Genomic DNA, 20,339 nt, shown 5'->3' with positions numbered 1-20,339 from the left:
TCAGAGGACCTCATCTCGTTAATTATTCATCACGTAGGCGGGCCCTATGGGGTGGCACCGGGAATTTTACTATTCATAAGGGGGCGGAGTCTCCCTCCCCGGGGAGCTCTCCAGAGAGGGTTCTAAATATTCATGAGGGAGGAGGGCACCATGGGAGCCGGGGTTCTTGCTATTCATGAGGGGGCGGGGCTTCCCTCCCGCTGGGGCTCCTGGGAGGATTCTAAGCTCTCCGGGAGGCCACGGGGGGCGCCTGGGAACCCGGAACGCGGTACCAGAGCCGGCGGGCGCCGGACCCTCCGTCTTCTCGGCGGGAAAATCTTGAGGAGATATTTTCTTTTTGAAAGATTAAGAAATTGGAGGATGGTGGGGCAAAACGACTAAATCCCATTTTTCCTGTGATTCTTTAGGCGGCAAACTATCCAAATCTGTGGTAAAAAGAGATTTTTTTGCCCCAGTACTTTCTTGAGATAGTTTCATCTTTTCATGGACTGGAGGGGGCGGAAAAGAGACCACAGTGTGGTTTGATTCTTAGATTGGCCAGTTTCGCTGTTCTGGCCTCCCGTAGGTTACCGCTCTGGAGGCGTTCGGGGCTAATACCCGGGCGACGGCGTGGGTCCCTTGAGGGGGCTTTCTTAGGTTCCAGCAGGATAGAAGCCCCGGGGAATTGCTGTTAGACGGTTTTCTCTGGAAGGGGGAAAAAGTTCATCCCGAGGGTCCCAAAGCCTTTCACACAGAGTCAGGAATGAGTGGGGTGGAACGGGGCAGTGAACAGTCATTCTATTACTATTATTTTGGTCTGTGATTCTCACTCTCTAATGGGGGGTGAGAGGAAACCAGCAATCAATTGGGATTACACCTTTAGGATTTTCAGAAAAGTCTGCTGTCTCCCCCCAAAATGTTGAGGTCTCAGTGAGGAAAATAAGGAATTGTTAAGAGGAGATTCCAGTTTGCAAAGAATTTGGGCCACTGTGTTTTAATCCTCTCAGAGGGTTGAAAATATATGTACTCAGTGGTTGACACACTAAAGTGTCCCCAGGTATCAGGGGACAGGGAGTGAAGACCCCACAGACCCCACCCAGGCCCACTTTACACTTTCCTCAGAGAAACAGGACAAATCCTACGCCAGATTTCTATTTGTTATAATGAAAAAGCTTTAAAAACAACCTCGTGGAGGTTTAAATTAAGGATTTAGATTCCTCTGCTTGGGGGTATTACATGCATGTGCTTGTAGAAGTATATCTAATTGCAGGGAGAGAAATTACCATTTTAATAACAAATTACAATGGAAAAAGCAGATTACAAAATGCTGTGAACAGCGAGCCTCCTCTTTTGTTAAAAAGAAATATTTGTATATAGGTAAAATTCTGGCATGATGTAAACCCAAGTATTTACGAGTGAATTTAATTTTCTTCTTCTTTCTGTGTTTTGTAAACTTTTTGACAATGCACGTACATTACTTGCGTAATTTTAACGATTGTTTAAAAATGCCTACTAATTTTAAGTGCTCCGCGAGTGCTGAAGCGCAGTGCTGCGGGATGGTTTGAAAGGAGGTTCACAGTATGCTTTTCGCTCAGCACTAAATTTCTTGGGCATGTTTTCAAATATCTAACTGATTTTAAATTGATGTAAGTCGGAATGTAACCTTTTAGATGAATAAGTAACAATGTGATTTTAGCAATTTTGTGACAAGAGGAGAAAGTGCACTTTGGTCGGATGTATTTGTAGCTCTGATGAAATGTCTTAGTTGCTACTTCAGAAACAGGGAGCCTAGATTGGAGTCGTAGTTATGGTTACGTCCGTGTATCTTTTCTGAATTGGAGCAACAGTGACTCGAAGTCACTGTGTGTGATGAGGAATGTTCTTTTGAAGAATTATTTAAAGAATAATAATTATTATTATTTAAAGAGTAATATTTTTTTAAAGAATTATTTTTTAGTGTAAGTAAATGATCAGTGATTTTGATAAATTCCCTCCAGGAAATGTTCATTTTGAAATCGAGTTGTGTAGGCCCTTTCAAAGACTTATCAGTTACTATTATTAATCAAAAGTAGAATTGAAGGAAAAATTATTATTCATGTATTTATTCTGGTCTTAGTAATTTTACAAAACTTTAACTTCCCTGTTTATTTGTGTATTATACCGCACATAATTGGTAATAGTAATGCAACCTTCGTAATCTGTTAGGGCTAGTAAATTTCAAAAGCTCTAACCTTAAAGTCTATTTTTTATCTCTTTGTTTTATTGTTTCTAACAAAAGAACATGTCAGTATTCAGTTTGAAACAAATAGAAAAACATTACTACAAATTTTTGAGGCTATATTAATACTTTGATTTTTTTTAGAATGTAAAGATTGTAAAAGCAACATACTAATTGTCAGATATTGAATTTGTTATATTGTTTTTTTGTGTTAAATCTTTTACTTTTTAAAATTTTGCATATTTCTCTTCTTAGAATATATCTCAGGGGCTGGCTTGGTGACGCAGCAGTTAAGTGCCCGCATTCCGCCTTGGTAGCCCGGGGTTCATCGGTTCAGATCCCAGGTGCGGACATGGCACCACTTGGCACACCATGCTGTGGTAGGCGTCCCACATAGAAAGTAGAGGAAGATGGGCACAGATGTTAGCTCAGGGCCAGTCTTCCTCAAAAAAAAAAAACCCCAAAACAAAAAAGCAAAACAAAAAGAATATATCTCAGCCAAATATATGTCTCATTTTCTACTAAAACTCTTAATCTAACTAGAATATTTGCCTAAGAGGGAAAATCTTTTTTGGGGAAGGGGGATTGGAACTTTTATTTTTCATTTATCTGTCTTTTTTTTTTTTTTTTTTTTTGGTGAGGAAGATTGGCCCTCAGTTAACATCTGTGCCAATCTTCCTCTATTTTTTTGTATGTGGGTTGTCACCACAGCACGGCTGATGAGTGGTGTAGGTCCATACCCAGGATCCAAACCGTGAATCTGGGCCACTGAAGTGGAGCATGCCAAACTTAACAACTAGGCCACAGGGACGGCCCCAGAGGGAAAAGCTTTTTTAATATTTCATTTCATGCTGAGGCGAATGGATTCTACTGGTGGGAACTCCATAAACTGGACATCATACTGAAAGTTTTGTAAATATAGAGAGACAATTATTGCCCACCCAAATATCAACCTCTTCATTTAAAAAAAACAACAGCTCTTCATTGCTATAATTTCCTTTCTTTTTTGTCTCTTGCACTTTGTTTTTCTAACCAGGATAAATTCATGAGATAAGAAAAAAGGATGGCATCTAGAAGAAATACCAGTTTCACTTTGATTCCCAACCAGAAATATAGACGTAGTAATCGTCGATCCAGCTATTTTTCCAACACCCATGACTCAGATTTTCAGCCTTTATCAACACTTGGAAATTTTAAAGCCTTGCCGTTGGAAATATTCCTAATAATCTTAAGATATTTGTCAGGTGAGGTTTGGGGACTCTGAGTAGGCTACATAGACACTGAAATATTTTAATTTTTCCCAAGAACTAGTTTGCCATCTTAGGGCCTGCTAGGATGTTAATGGTGTTCACATGAAGTTTATTTTCTAAAATTTCGTCATTCTTAGGTAGGGGGTCCAACGAGAAACTATGATACTCAAATTCTTTAAAGCATGTCTTTGATTATAATGACATGGTAACTTGTCTGTTACATCCCAAAATGTTTCTAATTCCTTGAGCACTGGATTTAAAACGATTTTAAGATTTTCCCCTTTTTTATTCACTTACAATGTTTATTTTTATTATTTCGTATTATTCTTAATGAGCTAACTTATAAGTTAACGTGTTGTACTAATAGTAGTGTTCTTGTATTTAAGCCGCTCATTTCATGTGTGTATATATTTCTTTTGGTAGTGAAGGATATCAGCATGCTAAGCATGGTGTCCAAAGCAGTCAGCCAGCGTATTATTAATTACATCTCAACCTCATCGGGAAGCAAAAGACTTTTACTACAAGACTTTCACAACCTTGAGCTGCCTGGCGGAAGACAAGACTCCACGATATTGGAACACTACAGATCTCTAGGTGATTTATAATGAGAGTTCTAACAAGAACTATACTGAATTAAGGGGATTTTATTATACAATTCTGTAAGGCCCATGAGAAATGGACTATTTCCTAAAATGTGCCTATTTCAATGATACTCTTACTCTTCAGTATGAGGACTTTCCCTTAACAACAGTCCCTTACGCTTATCTTTGATGATGAGAGAATGCACTTTAAGGTAAAGTGTCAGTTCTTGTGATTTCACGTGGATATGTCATCAATGCTTATTGTCGAGGTGGCTTAACAGTTTAGGAAATTGATATATTTTCTATACTTTGCTTCCTAGGGATCTAACGAGTTTTATCTCTATACCTCTTTTCCCTTTCAACCATAATCTAGTCCTTAAAATAAAAAAGAAATTTAGATACATTATTATAGAAGATCACTTATTCTTTTATCAGAAAAAACGGTTTTCTTTTCTTTAAGCACTCTACACACTAATAAATCATTATGCTATGATTAAATTAACCTTCTCAAAGGAAATTCTGTATAATCTTTCTTCCCTTGATTTGTAGTCATTTGAGTCTTTCACCCCATTCGTTGATTTCATTCTCTCTAAGAGTGCTGAAATAAAACTCTAATTTTGACTGTCTAATGACACGAATTTAATTATGAAAACACCTTATAATTAACCAAGCATGGCAGTAAAATCAAAGTGACGTTGAGATTTAAATAAAGGCATAATAGTGAGTTAAGTGATTGTTACCTTTTAGTGGCCCAAGGGTGCCTAGCTTTAAGACAATAAGATCATATAGGTGTGTAAATACTCAAAGTGCATTTGACAAGTATATTTAATAAGATTAAATGAATGATATGTAATCTTATTACAATGTTATTGGTTTCAGTATTTATGATCAGGCTTAGTAAATCTGTAACAGAATATGGCAATTACTTTTTGCTACTTGTCATTGTAAACATCTTTTTTCAAACATCATTAGTTGCAGAGAAAACGGTACCTGGGTAAAAGAGATTATTGTTTGGTTTTGATCTGAAAGCATTTTTTCTCCCTAACCAAGGCTCAGTTATTTAAACAAACAAAAAAAGCATTAAGACAATTATGTGGATAATTCAGTTAAAAAATACAAGTATATATTGATCTTAATAGCTAGCTTTCTAAAACGGTTTTATTTGTGTAATGATTTCAACCTTCCATTTAATTTTGCTGCAGACATCTGGCTTATGACTGATTCTTTAGGTAAATGTTTGATGTACTCACCGTTTTCTCGTACTGCCATTCCTATCTGATCTGTTCTTGTTTTCAGACATAAAATAACATTTTCAGAATCCTGCACTCTGAAGATTATAAATTTTAATTTGCTTCTTCATACAAAACAGAGCAGATGGCCAGTGTGGAAAGCACATTACATCTGACTCTGTTTTAGTGGGAACAAAGTTAAAAAGTTGGTCTCTAAAGGGTATAGCAGAGCACCTGTGTTAAAAAAATAAATAAGTCAGCCAATATTGGTTTTTATGGTAAATTGCAACCCTTAAAAATAGGAGTTTTACTTTAGAAAAGGCAACCAGCTTACAATTATAGCTTACAGTTCCCCAGCTATGATATGCCATGGGAATGGATGCCAAAACAGGAAAGGAAAAGAACTCAGCTAAAAACCAAACACTGAAAATGGCTTTTTATGTACAAAAATAAGGAGGGTTTATGTTTAAAACTCAATTCTGGTCGTATGTTACCCAAACATAGCAGCTTCTAAAAATAAGTTAGATTCCCATAGATTCTACAGAGTTATATAAAGTAGTTATTATGTTACATTAAAAAGTAAATGCAGAGAATATAAAAACTGAAGAAAGTCATGATATTCAGGTATTTATTTTCCTACCACATATCTTATTTTTAGTTTGAGGACATTTGCCCTTATAGAAATGTTAACAGTGTATTGCCATTTTAGGAAAACCCAACACTTAAAGTTAGAGGAAACAAGCCTTACACTTCCTGTCACTGTAGTTCAAGTTACGCATCTCACGGGGAAGCTGAAGGGGGTTTTTTTCCTTTCTTAAATATTTGAACACAAAATTCTATACATTCTTAACATGCAAGCTCCATAAAAGGACATATTTGAAGGAAGGAATGGATATTTCATCCAAACTGGCTGCTTTCTGCTAGCAAAAATGACTTCTAACCTCTGAATTTTAAGTATTTATGACGTTAAGGTTTTTTATTGGAGAAAGGAATACAAAATCCCTTTTCCCATTCTTTCCATGTTTTACATTAACAATTCAAAATATTTTCCTTCATGGACATAAGGTTAATTTCTAGAGACATTGGAATATGTTTTCTGTGGAATAAAGACAATGTGAGGGGCCGGCCCCGTGACCGAGTGGTTAAGTTCACACGCTCCGCTTAGGAGGCCCAGGGTTTCAACTGCCTGGATCCTGGGTGCAGACACGGCACCGCTGGTCAGGCCACATTGAGGCAGTGTCCTGCATGCCACAACTAGAAGGACCTGCAACTAAAATATACAACTGTGTACTGGGGGGATTGGGGGAGAAAAAGCAGGGGAAAAAAAAAGACACTGTGAAGTTTCCCTAGTGTATTTTTTGTCTTGTTACTGTATCTTTTTAGATCTAAATACTTTTCCATATTTGTCCTGTTGTATCAATTTCACAATTTTTTTAGAGATTTTATGTCAGTGGCTCTTAGGTGGGCGTCAGAGTCACTTGGTAAACATCATATATTATAAGTGTTTTGCACCCTTCCTCCCAAACTTCCTCTTAAAAATCATATCAGCTCACAGTCCACTATGGTATACCATACTTGACCCTCAGGAAACATTATGCTGTGTTTTATAGATATTCTTAAATTAGTTGCATTGTGGTTCTCATTTTTTCATGTGTCTCTTGCTTTCTCAGGTCTACTGTTTAAAAGATGTACGTTGCTGCTACCCACAAAGGAAAGACTAAAGTACATTCACAAGATACTTGCAGAAGTAAGATCATACTTCTGAATTAGTTCACAATCTTGATTTCCAGTAAAGATATTTTATTATTAATTTCTTATACTCATTTAAAATCTATCTTTAATTAGTATAACCATGAATTAGTACTGAAAAATTGACTGATGATAATCTAATACTTTCCAAGTACTTAAAGATTATAAAACACCAAAATGTAGTATAGTAGTCTTTTACTTATTATAAAACAATTTTTATATATAACTAAGTGCATCATTTAAGTTATTAAGTTTATCAGAGTATAAAAATATTTTTGCCCCACATGGGAATCCTGAGGATGTTTTAAAGTGATGATTTAGATACTTTATTAAAATGAAATAATTTCAAATCTTAAAATCTTACTGTTTAAATATACAAAAACTTAGGAAAGCATTCTTAATATAAAAAGTGACAAACCTTTTATGATAATTTATGACTTGGAAATGTATGTCAGTGTGTTTGGGCATAATCTCTACATAAGACATTGAGTTTTACTATAAAAACTCAAACACACATACAGTGCTGGCTACTCAGTTCTACACTCAATAGTATGCAAACTGTTTCTGCTGCACTGGCTTTTTTCATGTCAGTATTTGCATTGAGTTCAGGTCTGTATTACTGCAGCAGCTTTCCAGATATCTTTCTGCCATCCATTTCTCCACTCCCCCAGACATTCTGTATGCTGAATCAAGGTTGTTCTTCTGAAAGCATCACTTTCATCAGATTAATTTTCTTGCTTACAAATCTTTCAGTGGCTACTCAATTTCAGCAAGATAAGGTCCAAAGTCCACAGCTGGTATTTAGGGTTCTCTTTTACAATGCAACCTTACTTCCTACTGCTTTGAGCCTAATTAAGCTGGTTATATCTTTCTTCCCAAAGAAATCTTTTTTATTCCTGCCTCTGTACAACTTTGTGCATGTTGTTTCCCTCACCAATCCTTTCCATGTGTTATATCTGAATCCTACTTTAAGACGTTGCTTGTTTCACATCCTTCGTAAGCTTTTTTGACCATTCCCAAATTTATCTTTTCCCTGCTTTCATAGTGTCTGATGTAGTGCTTATTCAGTCATTTTAGCATTTATACATATTCTAACCTGAATTATCAAAACAATTTCACGTGTGTATATCTTATTATCCTAAATAACTTGTGAGCTCCTTGAAGGCAGAGAGAATTTGTTTTATTTTTCTTTCATAATTCCCTCCTATATAACACAATGCTAATCAGTTATTTAGTGTATTAGTTATTTTCAGTTAATACTGAAAAAATTCTTGCATATCTCCATTAAATTTGAATGTCAAATCATTGTACAGTTCCATTGAAAAGGAGGAATTAATAGTTATTTTATTTACAGGTTTCCTGTTTTAAATTCAATGGCTGTGCAGCTCCTATGCAATGTTTAGGATTACCATGTTATGGCATGTTTTTACAGGTACATTGTTTTAATAAAAGAAGGAAAGAAATGTTTTGAACTGTTAACAAGTAGAGCATGTAATCTATGTTTCCATAGGTTAATAAAAGTAATGATAATCTAAAAAGAGAACAAAATAAAATTGTAAAAATTTGAGAATGTATGAATCTAATAGTGTGTTGCCACCTCAGATTTTCTTCTCGGATTTCTCCTTGGTAGCACATGTTTAACCTTTATTTGCTCTATACCAATGTCCTCAAAGTTTTCAGCCAATTGTAAAGACTGGAAATAGTGTGGGGTTGTGTGTGTGTGTGTATGTGTGTGTGTATAATTAGTTTTAAATCTTGGGCTAGTATTTAAGATGTTATTTTAGGAATCAACTGTATGAAAAAATATTTGTAACTCTGGGAGGTGATAGATATAACTAACCTTATTGTGGTAATCATTTTGCAATATATATATATATTATATATATATAATATATATATAAAATCACAATGTTGTATATCTTTAACTTATACAATATTATATGTCAATTATATCTCAATAAAGCTGGAAAAAAGAAATCAACCATATGATTTTAAGAACATTTTTGGCAATCTTTTATTGTAAACAAAGAAGATAGCATAATTTAACGTTATTCAATATTAATAATATATTATTAGTATATTACACTATTCTAAGCAGTTTACATGTATTAACTTATTTAAAACTTACAACAACCTTATGAGATTTATAACAGTTTTACAACAATCTTGCTTATATCCCAGCCTGCCAGCCACCATCTGCACGCCCAGGTTCCAGGGGTATAGACTCTTCTACTTGCCATTTTCCAAGATAGATTTTTGCTTTTTGTTTGTTTGTTTTAGGACAGGTAATATGAGCACGTGTATTCATGTAAAATTCAAAACGTACAAAATGACATAAAGTGAAAAGTAAGTCTCCCTCCCAGGCCTGTCCCTCGCCCACTGAGTTCCCCTCAACAGAAGTAGCCAATGTTAGCAGTTTCCTGTATGTCCATCCAGAGAGAATAAGATTAATTTTTAAACTACTGAAGTCCAGTTCAACTATTCTAAGAAAGATTTATGTGATTAATCAACCTTTTCAACATCTAATTATAGTGATATACCATTTGAATTTCCTTTTCATATATGTTTAACTGTACATTCTGGTTTGCCCAAAGATAATTATTAAATTTTGTCCTAAGAAAAAGTTTTTGCTTGTTCACATCCAAATATTATAAATCAATGCTCATAACTGTCACGTTAAAATGAGATCATTATTATTTGTAAGCACTATCATAAATGATAGCTAGAGGGGATCAGAGGGATTCTACTGTAGTCGGAAACTAAGCCCAAGTGTGGCTGTGAGTCAGATGTCTAAAGCTGTCCCCCAGGGTTTGGGCTTTTATTGTTCTCCTCATACTAACAGAGTTCAGGATTCAGTACCATGTGGCAGTTCTCTGAAGATACACCGTTTACAACCAAAGACAAACTGGATTTTGAAGGATTTCTAGATTTTGTTTATGTAAAATTTCTTACTAATTTCGACAGTTCTATAGAGATAAAAATTGCACATCACTTCGCTCATGTGCTATAACAGTTATGCACATAAGGCCATAGTGACTTACATTTTGATTCGATGGTCTGAACATCTGCAATGTTTCCTTTATTTTATCATCCTTAGACTTTAACAGCAGGTTGGGATGAACTTGAGTGCCATCGTGTTTACAACTTCTTATGTGAGCTGAGTAATCTGTCCCGCAAGATGCAGACTGTTGTCTGCAGCAAACCAGGTAAAGAACTACAATTCAGAAATGACATTATACTGAGATTAAAACGGAAAAAAAGCAGAGTTCAAAAGTGTGTTTAAAAATAGGTTGTGGCATCCATTTGTAGTCAAAGGACAAAGAAATGTAAGGGAATGATGAAGATTGAGTTGGATAGTGAGACAAAAGTGGCATGTGATTAGAGAAAGAGAAGCACTCAGAGGGCTTCAACTGTATGCATAATATTTTATTCCTTAACCTGGGTGGAGGATACAAAGGTATTCATTACAGTATTCTTTGATCCTTTATATATACCTGAAATGTTTCATATTTTTAATATTATGGAATCCTATAATCTAGCAGTTTCACTCTGAGAAATTCCCACAGTGTGCACCAGGAGACATGTATCAGAATGAGCATTGCAGCATGTAACCATGACAAGCTGCAAACAACCTAAATGCCCATTGTCAGGAGAACGGATAAGTGAATTGTGGCATAATCATACAATTAAAACTATTAGTAGTTAAAATGAATATCTAGAGCCATGTGTATTAATAGGGATACATCTCAAAATATAACTTGAGAAAACAGATTACCAAATGATACTTTCAATATGTTACTATTTATATACATGTTAAAAACATGAAAAATAATTCTATATATTCTTTATGGTTACATACATATGTAAAAAAGTATAAGAACGTAGTTGAGAGATGTGATAGTTAATTTTGTGTATCAACTTGAGTAGGCCATGGTACCCAGATATTTGGTCAAATGTTATCCTGGATGTTTCTCTGAAGTTACGTTTTAGATTAACATTTAAATCAGTAGACTTTGAGTAAAGTAGATTACCCTCAGTAATGTGGGTGGGCCTCATCCAATCACTTGAAGGCCTTAATAAAAAAAGACTGACCTTCCCAAACAAGAAAGAATTCTGCCAGGAGACTGCCTTTGGACTTGAGCCACAACTCTTCCCTGGTCTCCAGCCTATCGTCTACCCTGCAGATTTTTGGCTTGCCAAGCCTCCACAGTTGTGTGAGCAAATTCCTCAAAATAAATTCTTCTCTATGCATGTACTCTATACACATCCTATTAGTTCTGTTTCTCTAGAGAACCCTGACTGATACAGGAAAGACAAAACCCAATTTAAGATGGTGATTACCTCTGGGGAGGAAGGGGAAGAAGATTGGGAGCGAGATACAAGAAGCTTTAACTGTATCTATAATGTTTTATTTATTTTTAAAAATCTGAAGCACATATAGCAAAAAGTAAAGCTTTGATAAAGCTAGGTGATTGGTATACAGTATTTGTTATGGTAACTCTGCCTTTCTGTCATCTTGAAATATTTCATTGTAAAACAAATTATAGATTAAAAAGACAGATTTAGAAGACCAATGAAACAATAACAAAAGTAATTCATGTCCCTCCTTGATCAAAAATTTTTATTAGCTCCCTGATAGCTTCAAAATAAAGTTCAAACTATTTATACTGGCCTTCACATTCTGATCCCAACCTGCTTTTTCAAACTTATTGTCCATTATTCTGTATATCAGTTTGATATAGACTAGGCATATTGCTCTACCCACTGTGTCTCAGATACCTCTTCTACCTCATACCTTTCATTCATTGTCTTTTTTCCTGAAGTGCTCTCTCTCCTCATCCGTTAGGATCCCATTTGCCTGGCCTCCTCTATAAAGCCTTTTCTGATCTCCCCAGGCCTGCAGTAATCTGTCTTCTCTAAATTTCTGTGTTACTTGGCTTAACAAATCAGGGGTACTTGCTTATATATGGCCTTAGATCATTGGCAGACTTTCCATTTACATTTGTCTTATCTATAAATAATTTGAACATAAACGGTATAAAAATGTAAAATAGTGCCACCATTATGGAAAACAGTCTGGCCATTCCTCAAAAAATTAAATGTAGAATTATCATATGACCCAGAAATTCCACTCTTAGGTATATACCTAAGGGAATGAGAACAGGGGCTTGGACAGATGCTTGGACGCCAATGTTCGTTGCAGCATTATTTGCAATAGCCCAAAAGTGGAAACAACCCAAGTGTTCGTCAGCAGATGAATGGGCCAACAAAAAGTGGTGGATACACACAATGGACTATTGTTCAGCCATAAAAATGAGTGAAGTTTTGATACAGGCTACAACATGCATAAGCTTTGAAAACATGCTGAGTGAAATGTCAGACACAAAAGGAGAAATATTGTATGATTCCACTTATATGAGGTACCTAGAACAGGCAAATTCATAAAAGCAGAAAGTAGATTAGAGATTACCAGGAACTAGGGGGAAGAGGGAGTTACTGTTTAATGGTTACAGTTTCTGTTTGAGGTGATGAAAAGTTTTGGAAATAGACAATAGTGATGGTTGAACAACATTGTGAATGTAATTGATGCCATGGAATTGTACACTTTAAAAATGGCTAAAATAGCAAATTTTCTGTTATATACCTTTTACCACAATTTAAAAAAATGAATAATGTATTTAAAAATATCAAATTATATACTTTAAATGGGTAAATTGTATGGTGTGTAAATTATACGTATTTCAATAAAGCTGTTAAAAAAACACAAGATAGTACTTCATACTCAATAAGATGGTTGAAATTAAAAAATTAGATAACAACAGTGTTGGTGAGAATGTGGAGAAATGAGAACCCTTGTACACTGCTGGTGGGAATGTAAAATGGTGCAGCCACTTTGGAAAACAGTCTGGCAGTTCCTAAAATGATGAAATATTGACTTACCATGTGATTCAGCAATTCCACTCCTAGATATATCTCCAAGAGAAATGAAAACATATGTCCACGCAGAAATTTGTACATGAATGTTAATATCGGCATTATTCATAATAGCCAAAATGTGGAGATAACCCAAATGTCTATCAATGGGTAAATGAATAAACAAAATGTGGTATAGCTATACAATGGAATATTATTTGGCCATAAAAATGAAGTACTGATACACGCCTTATGGATGAACCTTGAAAACATTATGCTAAGTGAAAGAAGCCAGTCACAAAAGACCACATACTGTATGATTTCATTCATGTGAAAGTCCAGAATAAGGAAATCTATAGAGACGGAAAGTAGATTATTTGGTCACTTAGGGCTGGAGGTGGTAAAGGATGGAGCAATAGGATAGTAATAGCCAAAAGAGCAAGGTTCCTTTTTGCGGTGATCGAATGTTCTAAAACTGACTTGATGACAGCTGCACATGTCTAAATATACTAAAAATCATTGAATTGTACGCTTTAAATGGGTAAATTGTATGATAAGTAAATTGTATCTTAATAGAGCTGTTTAAACAAAACAGTCCCTTGATAATCTAACATTTTTACAGAGGAAAATGAAGTAACGTGTCTTTGACCTATCTAATATGCACACCAACCTTTCTAGAAAGAATGGTTTACAATTCTTTTGTCTTCATAGGAGGTGCCCGAAAACTGGAGTTAAGGATCAGACTGTTCTGTAGGAACGTTCTGCTTGATCACTGGACACATCGAAGTGATTCTGCCTTTTGGTTGACGCGTATATTAAAACCATGGCCAATGGTGAATCAGGCAAGATTACTGTATATCATCTTTGGACCAATATCTCCTCAAGATGGTGAGCATCCAGTTTTTAAGGGTGTATGTTACAAAACTGGTTAATTGCTTTTACTTCAGGAAGCGTATCTTTTTGTACCTGCTCGGTTTCATCATTCCTAGTGACTAAACTGTGGCTCATGACTTCATAGATGTATACTACATGAACTTGTATGTAACTTAAGTTTCAACACAGAAACTGTTCTCCTGCAAGCCATTACCAAATATATTCTCATCATCTCTACGGAAATAGCTGCTTTTCATTTTTAAACATTATCTTAAATTTAAACATTTAAGATTAAACATTAACTTCAGATTATGTTTGCTTCTAGAGGGGACTAGTAGTGCCACTGAAGCAAAGTAGTAGTCAGAATTGATGTATTACTTAATTTGGGGTGTGTAATATGATTTTTTGCAATTTTTTGCCTTTCTGATTAAGATTTGCTTAGATTAATGTTTAAATTAACTTGCAGTTCTTCAGTTCACGTTGCCTTATGTAGGAGGTAACCAGTTTACAGTATGTTGAATAGCAGCAGGAAGCCAATCTGGGATTCAATTTCATTGTGTGTAATTCACAAGGAGAATTGGTCATAGCTAAATAATAAAACAATTGACAGGATTACTCTGTTTTGATAGAAATGTTTGGAAGATTCTCAAATATGGTATACCCTCCTTTTAGAAGGACATCAGATTTCATTTATCTTAATAAGATTACATCAGTTGTTTATTCCAATTTCTGTTATAGGGGTAGCATTATCTTTGAACTAGAAGCACTATTTTGCTTGGTGAAACTACCTTTTCTTTCTTTCTTTCTTTTTTTTTGAGGAAGATTAGCCCTGAGCTAACATCTGCTGCCAATCCTCCTCTTTTTGCTGAGGAAGACTGGCCCTGAGCTAACATCTGTGCCCATCTTCCTCTACTTTCTATGTGGGACGCCTACCACAGCATGGCATGCCAAGCGGTGCCATGTCCGCACCTGGGATCCAAACTAGCGAACCCGGGTAGCCAAAGTGGAGCGTGCGAACTTAACCGCTGCGCCACCAGGCCGGCCCCAAAACTACCTTTTCTTTACTTCGTTTAGCTATTGTCGCTGTGCTTCATCACATCAGTGAGAGACATTCACATTTACACTATTATCAGAACTGACCTTTCATTATGAAAGTTAAAAGGAAAGCAGCATGTATAAGTAATGGATTCGATTATGCAATCCAACTTCCTTTTTAAATAATCCATGAAGTCTTTATTACAAAGCCAACTATTCTGTCATAGTCTAGTTTTGTTTCAATTCTCATTCAGGACAGGTGGTTTGGCAGAAAATGATAGAAGATCCTACAGATGATTCCAGTCTGAAAGATTTGGCCGATGCTATTAAACTATTATATGACACAGGCACCAAAGAGTGGACAGCAGATGATGTTATCAGTCTTGTAGATGAACTATCAGGTAAAAATATGTATTTACTATATAGAGTATTAGAAATTTGTTATTAGAATACAGTTATAGAATTGTATGGCTAATTCTTTAGGTAACAAATGACTTACCTTTTGGAAATAACTAAATGATCTAAAATATTTAAAGAATTTGGCACTATGTTTGAAGAGAATGCATATAATAAACTTACTTTTCTTCAATTGCAAATTTTATAAGTATGTATTTGTTACTATTATTATTTGAAAGCTTCATAATATGCTCATTTTGCAAGTTCTCAGAAACCCCCTCCTCGGTTGTGTGAGAAAGCCCTCTCCTGCTGGTACAGGAGAGGTGGAACAATTTTTCCCATTCTTGCATAATTCTTTAGATTCTAAAGTTTACAAGGTTTCTTTCCTTTCGCAGGATTAGACCACTTTCCCTGTTGATCTATGTGTAGGAGAAATGCTCTGTCTGTATTACTAGTACATTTGTAAGAGCTACCATGACTTGGCAGTAATCTAGGTCTCCAGCTGAATCCTTTAATTGAAAAACTAAAGCATTTTCTCCTGAGCTTTTCCCTTGGCACTAATTGTATTTCTAATAAAGTGATATAATATTGCATGTATTTAATAATGTTTACTGTAGCTGTTCTGTAATTTCTAATTAAATAACTGCTCTTCCTCTAATAAAAGTGGTTCCCCGTGAGTGGCTTCTAGAGAATAATGCACGTCTCCTAATCCTAAGTGGGAACAACATCTGTTTCACTTTCATGGCCAGTAAAGCTGTGAATGGACGGGCCATTGAACTGGCAAGGCTGATGGTCTTTTTGGCTTTGGTAAGTAAAAAATAAAATTTTCTCTAGCAAGTTGTTTGACATTATAGTTGACCACCCAGGGAATTGCCCTGAAGGAACTGAAATATATGCAAAACATTTTGAAAAAATAAATAAGTATATATTTTTATAAAATTTTTAAATATATGTAATAAACTATAGTATTTAGAATCATTCCCTATGTTAACCTCTCCTCAGTTCATATCTAGATTGTCACTATACAGCTCCGCCAAGTTATATTCTTTTTTTCAAAATCCATTAAAAAAAATAAAGCATACCATTTGATTTGCTTCAGAATAATCAATGGGAAGCAGGGAGAGGATGTGGAAGTGAATGGTGGTAGAGGTGAAAGAAGATTGGTAATTGTTGAAGGTGGAAAATGGGTACTGGGGGTTCATTATACTATTCTCTCTACTTTTGTGTAGTTAAAATGCTTTTCAAAATAAAACAGTTAAAAATAGGGGCCGGCCTGGAGGCGCAGCGGTTAAGTGCACATGTTCCACTTCTTGGCGGCCCGGGGTTTGCCAGTTCTGATCCCGGGTGTGTACGTGGCACCGCTTGGCACGCCATGCTGTGGTAGGTGTCCCACATAGAAAGTGGAGGAAGATGGGCACGGATATTAGCTCAGGGCCAGGCTTCCTCAGCAAAAAGAGGAGGACTGGCAATAGTTAGCTCAGGGCTAATCTTCCTCAAAAAAAAAAATTTAAAAATATATTTAATATCATTCAGTTAACACAAATTGAGTTTTTACCATAGACCATACACTGTGTGCGATGCTAGGCCTGTGAAAATTAATAGAAAAAATCTCTGACCAAAACCTGCTTTCAGTCTTTTGAGAGATATCAAAGTGTATATAAATAAATTCAGTGTGATAAGTGCAAAACTTGTGTACAAAATAATACAAACAGAGGTAGCAGAAGAGGAGCCAGCCTTGGGTCTGTGGAGAGCACAGAGAAGGCCTCCCCAACCCCAGCAGGTACAGGCTTTGAAAAGTGAACAGGAGGAGTTCACCACACAGTAGCAGGGGCAAATTCTTCAAGCATGTACCTGCATGTGTTACATAGAAATCTCATTTATTTGGCTACCATCACAGATGCCAGCTCAATCAGTGCTTTAAAAGCAATGGAATAATCTTCCATTTGGCTGTTGTGAGGAGTTATTGAATGTAATCCATTTCTTTCTTTCTTTTGAGGAAGATTAGCCCTGAGCTAACTGATGCCAATCCTCCTCCTTTTGCTGAGGAAGACTGGCCCTCAGCTCACATCCATGCCCATCTTCCTCTGCTTTCTATGTGGGACGCCTACCACAGCATGGCTTGCCAAGTGGTGCCATGTCCGCAGCCGGGATCCAAACCGGCAACCCCCGGGCTGCTGAAGCAGAATGTGCGCACTTAACCACTGCGCGACCAGGCTGGCCCCTGTAATCCATTTGTTATGAAGCAGAGACAGTATCTTGATCAACTCAACTGCTAAAACTTGAATGAAACCTCTGTGGCTCTTCTTAAGATGTGAAGATAGCTACTAAATTAACTATTCTCAATGTAAATATTTATTTTAATAATTATGCAGATTCATGCAAAAAAAGAAGAGGGAGAGAACTGGAACTGCATGGCTATATTCAGGGGCCTATAGGCAATTCGGGATTATTTCTGAAGGGTTAAATGTGCAAAAGAGGAGGAGGAGGTGAGTTTAGATAGGAAGGGAGAGGCTGGGTAAGGAAGGGCCTTGTAGACCATTCTTTGGAGCTTGAACACATTCCCTACCAGGGAGCTGCTGAAACATTTTAGGAAGGGAAAAGACATGATCGGTTTTATATTTTTGGAAGGTCACTTTGGCAGTGCTATAGCGAATGAAATGGAGAGGAAGTCACTAGGGGTGGAAAAGCCTTCTCTAGAAAGCCTTCTCTGATTAACATCTCAACTCTTTTTTTTTTTTTAAGTTTTTTTTATTTTTTCCTTTTTCTCCCCAAAGCCCCCCAGTACATAGTTCTATGTTCTTTGTTGTGGGTCCTTCTAGTTGTGGCATGTGGGACGCTGCCTCAGTGTGGTTTGATGAGCAGTGCCATGTCCGCACCCAGGATTCGAACCAACGAAACACTGGGCCTCCTGCAGCAGAGCGCACGAACTTAACCACTCGGCCACGGGGCCAGCCCCCTAACATCTCAACTCTGATCATTAATATTCCCTAAATTGCCTGCTTGTCTTCCCTTTGTTGGCATTTACTAATAATGTTCTTAAGCCATTGTACGTGTGGGGTAAGTCATTTCCCAAAATAGATTGCAAGTTCTTCGAAATCCAGCCCTGTGTCACTCACTTCTTTCATAGTGCCTCGTACAGTGCTTTACACACAGGAAGTAGTCAATAGATCTTTCCTGTCAGATGAACATTATTTAGTTACACTATATAGTTTATTTTCATGCTGTACATTATTTGACTATGTTAGTTAAATTGACCATTTAGAATGTTAGTAAATAAACCTTTTTCCTTTGTCAGTTTTAGCTATGAACATGTAATCTTTACTTTAAATATTTATCTTTTAAATAATAGACAAATAGTCCCTGTAACTCTCAAGATGGAAAGCTGATAATACCATAAAGTTTTCTTGCCTCTTGAAATTGCCTGTTTGTCTGTCACCCTCATTGGACCCCTGGAAAATAGAGGCCGTGTCTTTGTGGCTTACCATTGTATCTCTAGCTCTTAGCATGTGCTCAATAAATATTTATTGAATGAATGAATGAACAGAAGTCTTATTTTTCATATATTCAATAACTATTTTCAATATCAGTTCTTACATTAATAAATGATATTCTACGATAGTCTTGACCCAGTCTTTTATTTACTTCATACTTTTTCCTGATAAAATTGTACGATTGGAAAGCAAAGGAGCATTAGCTATAAGAGCATTTCCCATTTATAGATTCAATATAATGTCACGTGTAATAAGTTATATAAAATTGTAAACCCTCATTGTTAATATCATTTTCAAATTCTACAGCTTTCTTCACATGAAGATTTACCATAATGCTTTGTATGTCTAAATCAGGTCTGCGAGAAAGAACTATACTGCATGGATTGGGCAGTGAAAATGATGCAAAAAGTCTGTAATGTCTTTAGCACTCCAGTGGAAAGAAATAACTTCCTTCAGAGTGTGGCAAATGCATTTGCATGTGTTATAATGGAAATGATGCAGTCAATTATGTCTGGTGAGTATGCATGGAGATAGTGCAAAGATGTGAGTAAAATGCATACTAGTCTTCACTTAAGACAGAGATCATTCTGGGTAGACTTTTATTTCTAAACTAAGAATAAAAGAAACAGACATTTTTTCTTTGTTTGTTTTCCCATGAGATATATTTAGTTCCTGGTTTTGCTACTTTTAAAATTTGGTGTTGGTTTTAGTGAAAAACATAAAGTTGAAGAGTCTGCTCTGAAAGGAACCAATTTCAATGTTGCACAGAAAAAAATTTTAACTTGCTCACTTACCAACTATCATAATCATCATAATAATATCTTGTATTTGTGCAGTTTCATCATATATTATCTTACAGTTTTATTAGGTAGCCCACAAGATACTTAACCCTACTTTACAGATGAGAAAACTAAGGCTTGGAGAAATTCCCTGACTTGCCCGAGGTCATAAAGTTAGAAGCAATAAAGTGCGGACTAGCATCGTTTTCTTCTGACTCCTAATTCAGCGCTTTTATAAAATTCCATGATGTCAGTGGTTAATGTCTGACTTAGTAAAGATCACTAACTAGTTTTCTGTCACACTTTCTTAGGGAAAATTGGAACATGTTATGTTTCAAATAAATCATATATTTAAAAATTTAACTGTCATTTTCTTTTCTCTATTGTCCATTCCTGTGTATGGCATATAGGAGACCATGATGAAGACGACAGAAGCTTTTTGAATCTGTTCCAACTTGTGCATGCTCAGGCTAACTTCCATAAGGAGGTCTTGTATTTGACCATGAATCCTCTCTCTACCTAAATACTCAGAGAGCCTTGCGTTTAGAGAATACCTCACTGAACCAATAATTAAAAGAGTACTACTTTTTCACACTCAAAGAATAGCATTCATGGGACGTTTTTTATCACCTGAGTAACCTAAGAATTCAAAAGCTGCATAGAATTTTAGAAGGAACTGCTTACACCATTATTAAGATAAAAATATCATGCAAACTCAAGAATGTATTGAGTTGTTTTGGAAAATAAGCTGTGCTTCTCCAGCTTTTGGTAAACCTAATACCAAATTAAATGGAACATTAATGTCCAAGAATCTGGGGCCAGCCAACCTCTGTGTGTGTATCTTTG

The 20,339-nt window shown here is 36.0% G+C and overlaps 1 protein-coding gene across 4 annotated transcripts; it reads left to right on the top strand.

Annotated features, from left to right (window-relative positions):
• Nucleotides 1-272: 272 nt before the first annotated feature.
• On the top strand, nucleotides 273-20,123 carry FBXO47 (F-box protein 47). Of its 4 annotated transcripts, none has more exons than XM_046676371.1 (12): nucleotides 273-430; nucleotides 2,453-2,541; nucleotides 3,234-3,441; nucleotides 3,871-4,041; nucleotides 6,928-7,004; nucleotides 8,361-8,438; nucleotides 10,104-10,212; nucleotides 13,631-13,807; nucleotides 15,082-15,228; nucleotides 15,888-16,030; nucleotides 19,069-19,228; nucleotides 19,904-20,123. In XM_046676371.1, the coding sequence occupies exons 3-12, from the start codon at nucleotides 3,261-3,263 to the stop codon at nucleotides 20,014-20,016; spliced, it is 1,356 nt and encodes a 451-aa protein (XP_046532327.1). In that variant the 5' UTR covers nucleotides 273-430; nucleotides 2,453-2,541; nucleotides 3,234-3,260; the 3' UTR covers nucleotides 20,017-20,123. The 4 variants fall into 4 exon arrangements, with proteins under 4 accessions (XP_046532327.1, XP_046532329.1, XP_046532330.1 ...); XM_046676373.1 differs by having other exon boundaries at nucleotides 2,453-2,577; XM_046676374.1 differs by lacking the exon at nucleotides 19,904-20,123 and adding an exon at nucleotides 19,616-19,796.
• Nucleotides 20,124-20,339: the final 216 nt, after the last annotated feature.

Source organism: Equus quagga, chromosome 11 (genome assembly GCF_021613505.1).
Source record: "Equus quagga isolate Etosha38 chromosome 11, UCLA_HA_Equagga_1.0, whole genome shotgun sequence".
Classification (NCBI taxonomy): Eukaryota; Metazoa; Chordata; class Mammalia; order Perissodactyla; family Equidae; genus Equus; species Equus quagga.
This window is presented reverse-complemented; position numbering and strand designations above follow the sequence as displayed.